At 38.7% G+C, this 4884-nt stretch overlaps 1 protein-coding gene across 1 annotated transcript; it reads right to left on the reverse strand.

Moving 5' to 3' along the window:
* Window positions 1–945: 945 nt before the first annotated feature.
* On the reverse strand, window positions 946–4153 carry pdrg1 (p53 and DNA-damage regulated 1). The gene is made up of 5 exons (XM_026166457.1): window positions 3944–4153; window positions 3360–3435; window positions 3129–3203; window positions 2956–3036; window positions 946–1555 (listed from the first exon to the last, which is right to left on the reverse strand). The coding sequence occupies exons 1-5, from the start codon at window positions 4025–4027 to the stop codon at window positions 1473–1475; spliced, it is 399 nt and encodes a 132-aa protein (XP_026022242.1). The 5' UTR covers window positions 4028–4153; the 3' UTR covers window positions 946–1472.
* Window positions 4154–4884: the final 731 nt, after the last annotated feature.

Genomic DNA, 4884 nt, shown 5'->3' on the forward strand with positions numbered 1-4884 from the left:
TGTTCGTAGGGTTACTGAAGTTGGGCTAGCTGGTATATAATGGTGTGCTACGTGATCACTAGCGGCACAACTATGTTAGCATATGTTAGCATAACATAAACACAGTGAAGCTGGAGGATGAACACTAACTTTTTCCCACTTGATAAAAGTTAACGTGAGGGTTCCCGATGGTTAGGGACAAATGCAATCGCATGGCAGGAAGCTGTAAACGGACCAAACTTCAGTCAGGAGAACAACTGAGATAATCCATCCACAATACGAGGTTAGTCATTAATGTACTGTTGCACGGACTGGGCTGTAGTTACATTATAAGGTTTTAAAAACTGAGCTTTAAAATGGTTAGCGGTAATAAAAACCGAGAGGCCGACAGTGACAACCTTAACAAAAGCAGAGTCGTTATGGCCCAGAAGCAGGGTTCATCACGTCATCATTTAAAGACCGGATACAGTACTCTAATTTATAGTAATTTCTGTATTTCCTTTAAAAAAAAAAACCCTGACTTGTTACCCCCTTATTTTAATGTGCCTAGTATTTTAGGGTAGATATAATTACACTGTAATTTCAAATGCCCTTTTGTCCCAGGCTGTATTATGAACTATTACCCCCCAAAAAAGAAACTGCTGAATGCTTCTCGATGTGTCAACATGAGCCTATTACTCTGAATTTGTTATTCCATTAAGCTGTTGACTTTGACCACAATCATTTAAACTAAACTACCCTGAAAATGCATAAGAAAGAGATCTTCATAAGTCCTGAGCTGGAGGACACGCTGGAGACCTGAGCTAAGATTTCAGATCTGGTGCTTTCTGCTTGTGTTTAGACATTAAGTGTTATAGTGAAGTGGACTTGGGAAGACCCAGATGAAATCCTTTCATTGTCCATGATAGCAAGTGAATTCTTAAGCTGATACTGAATTATTTATGCAATAAGGGGAATAACACAAAGCCTGGGTGTATGTTACCAGCTTTTATTAGCTCGAAGGATGGATTATATACATCACAGCCAAATACTGTATATAAAAGTTGTCTGTGGTGACATCAACTACTAGTTCTCAAATGCTTGTTGCGACTCCTCGAACTGAGCGATCAAACAATAAAGGGTAAACTGTTCTCTTCACTCAATTTACAAAAAAAATCATGTTATAGTTGAAAAGAAAAAGGTTAAAACTAAAAACTGAAACCATAAATTCATCTGGAAAGTGTTAACCGAGGTCACAGATAAAAACTTCAATACAACTGAAATTCTCTTTTCAATCAGTGAGGTTAGCTCTTGCTAGCCATTAGACAGAATGGGAGTTGTATTGGTTTCCACATTAGCTACTCCCACATTTAAAATGCGATCAGTTCTCATGTCGATGATGGTTTGGCTTGAAGCTCTGGCACATTGTGCTCCCATCTGAACAACTGAGTGCTGCAGTCAACATGTCAGCATGTGGCATTTGTCCCCAGATGCAGTGATTTGTTGAATTCCAGTCATCTCTTTAAAAGGCTGTTAATAGCTCTGATTTCATCAGTGGACAGAGGAGAAAGACTGTAGCCTCTCAGCTCAGGTTTTCCTGCAACAGTAAGACACAAAAAAGGTTAAGAGATCATCTAAGACTGACTTAAAATAAATGTAGTCGTAGGAACAGAACAATAGAGATCACTGTGACTGAGGACTTTTCCCAATAATAATATGAAGGACTTCCCACAGGAATAATGACTGAGTCATTATGCTTATTCCTCCTAATCTAAAGGTATCTGACTGAAGGCAGATTGGACTCAGTTTCCTCTCCTGCTTCCAACAACAGAACCACTGGGAGAAATTCTGCAAGTTTAATGATGTAAAGCAATGAAACCTCCATCAGATAACACTGCACTTCCTGTACAAATAAGTTACTGGAGACCAGACAAGACATTTTTGCTATGGAGGCTGCAGGAATATTCCAGATGTCATGGAATTATTTTTTTTACAGACAGCAGACTCCACATAAAACACTTAAAAATGTCATTATATATTCAGACTTTCCACACATCCTGCTATTTACTACACTGACTTATGGCTGCTTCAAACCTATGACTTTAACCCAAATCTGAGCCATTTAGATGTTTGACAGCAGTGAAAAACCTAAATGTCATTCTGTTGATGGATTTTCCTAAAACACATTAGTAGCTATTTATACTTCCAAAAACAATCTGTAGTTCAAAATTTGGTGTAGACGCTCATTATGAAGATATTCTGGACCAGACCAGACTAGGTATGAAAATATGACCAGTATGTAAGGATTAAATGCAGCACAGTGTCTCTGTGTTCAGATCTGGTTTGATTGTTAGGGGTTGTGAAGGATCCCAAACATACTGCACACCTTCCAAAACCGTTTAGCATTTTATGAGGCTGTGATCCAGGGACCCTCATAAATCTAATTTATCGATTGAACTTTATCGTGTGCAATGTTTGGTTCTTTCCCAATCGCAGTTTGTGATCAAATCTATCTTTCAAATAGACTTTCTGGATTGTTTCCTCCTGGGTACTGACTAGTAAGAGCTTCTGAGGCCTCTATTTTTCTGTACAACCAGAATGAAAGTGATTTTCTTCATATATTCTTCACATTTAACTAATAATACTCGTGAGTTTGGGGGGTTTATTGGGGGAGGGGTTACCAGGATGTCCTTCAAGGTGAAAATTAAACAAACTAATACTGCTTTCCTTTGTGTGTGGAATATTATTAAAATTAGAAACATCTGGTCAGAGTGTCAGAGTCAAATGTTTAGACTGAGACATTTTACTGTTTCATGAAAGATATTAGCTCATTTTGAAATTGATGGCAGCAACACATCTTAAAAAAATCAGGTGGGGCAACAAAAGGCTGGAAATCTAAGTGGTACTAAAAAGAAATAACTGGATGAACATTTTGCAGCTAAACAGTTTAACTGTTAACAAGTATTATGTATTATAGTAAGAGCATAGCTTACTTACCTTGCATCTCATTGAGACGATTCACTTTTGCTTTCAGCCCTTTGCGAAGATCATTTATCTCTTTGTCCAGCTGCTCCTGGTCTACACACCACAACAAAGGTCAAAAGAGTTTAGGGTGATGTGTTCTTAATAAAATTGCACATGTAAGAATCAATGACTTAGAAATGTTTTACCTTTCTGAATCATTTCTCTTGTCTTGGATTTGGGGAATTTGATAAACATGCTTCCCAAGCAAACCTTGACTTTCTCTGCAAATGTGAGCAGTGTTTTATGTCATTCATTGCATAAACACACATAGAATAAACTTTACACCTGGCTTTCCTATCACTGTGAGGTTTTGTGTTTTTAACAGCTTCTCTTGTTTGACTCTTTTAGTGGCACAGCTGCTGGGAGAGGATGCTCACCTGAATCTGCCACATCATGTTTCAGGGCATTGAGTGCCTCCCTGTTCCTGTTTCTCTTTGTGTCCAGGTCCACAATCTAGAAGAACAACAGACGGCATTAGTTAGCAACATATTACAGTATGTAACACACACACACACACACACACACACACACACACACACACACACACACACACACAAACAAACACAGATGGATAAAACAATGAGAGCACCAGTGAATGTACTTCTATTTTGCTTTGATACGGAATTCAAAATATAATACAAATACAAAGAATACAAAATCTTTCATTGTAAATAGCAGCTTCATAATTTGACTAAAAAGCTGTATCTGTGAAAAATGTCCACACATTTTTATATTATATAGTATTTTATATTATTAAAGTCTCCCTCTCTCTCTCACACACACACACACACACACACATATATATGTATTATATATTACAAAAATGTGTTTTTCTCTCATCCATGAGCTGACAACTTAGCTAGCTAGCTTAGCAGCTAACGTCACTGGCTACGTTAGCATACCTCTATAACGTACATAACGATCCTCCCGTGTGAACGTCCTCAGCTCAGTATTTACTTACCTGCTGTTTAGTGGTGAGAACATCTTCAGCTGCCTCTTCGACTTCTGTCAAATACTCCAAAACACGCTGGGACACCTCGTCCATGGTTGCAGTGCCGCTTCCAAAATATGTCCGGTGTGAAACAACAGCTGAACACTACAAGGACCGCTCGGAAACTGGCCGCAAATGTTTCTGTCATTTCCAGCCGTTTCACGAGAACGTTCATTTCTACGTTTCAGTTGAAAGACGTGGCTCGTTCTGCAGCACATCTCATGTGTAGAAATGTTATGTGGAAGAGTTGATTTCAGTAACTGTACTTGTGCAATGCGAGAAATGATTTGATTTGATGATGATTTCGCCTCTTTGTACTTCTTTACCTGCTTGGTAAAATCATCTCACGCGTATACTCTCTAAAGCTGCAGGGGGACCAATAAACAGCAATATTTAAACACTAAATTTAGAAACACTTTTGAGTACATTTCTCTGTCTGTTGGTCAGTTTTGGAGCCACCCCTGTAGACTGTGGGCTTTGCATTTGTATTTTTTTCTCTCAGTAAGTAGATAAGTTGCCTCACAGGATACAGCAGAACTATAAACCACTATTACCATTGTTACTCTGCTGCAGAATAACTTGAACTGTACGAAACACAAAAATCTCCTTGTCCATAAGCGCAGACTAGAGAGGGAGAGGGGATTCACTGCATTTCAAACAGAGGGACAAAGAGCTCGTATCTGTATTAATAACTTTGAGGAGATTTAATATGTGGTCACCTCAGACTGTGCATAACAGACAGACATAGTCTTTGGCTTGATTCAAGCCGTCTGGAATTGATTCGCTCATCTCGCATCACTTTGAGGCTGACAGCTGGTTGCTTCCAGTCATTCCAGGCTCTCTTCCATATTTATTGCCAGGTCATATGTCAGCCAGTGTCATTCTTAACTCTTACTCACTTGAAAGTTGTG

Source organism: Astatotilapia calliptera, chromosome 5, assembly GCF_900246225.1.
Source record: "Astatotilapia calliptera chromosome 5, fAstCal1.2, whole genome shotgun sequence".
Lineage (NCBI taxonomy): Eukaryota > Metazoa > Chordata > Actinopteri > Cichliformes > Cichlidae > Astatotilapia > Astatotilapia calliptera.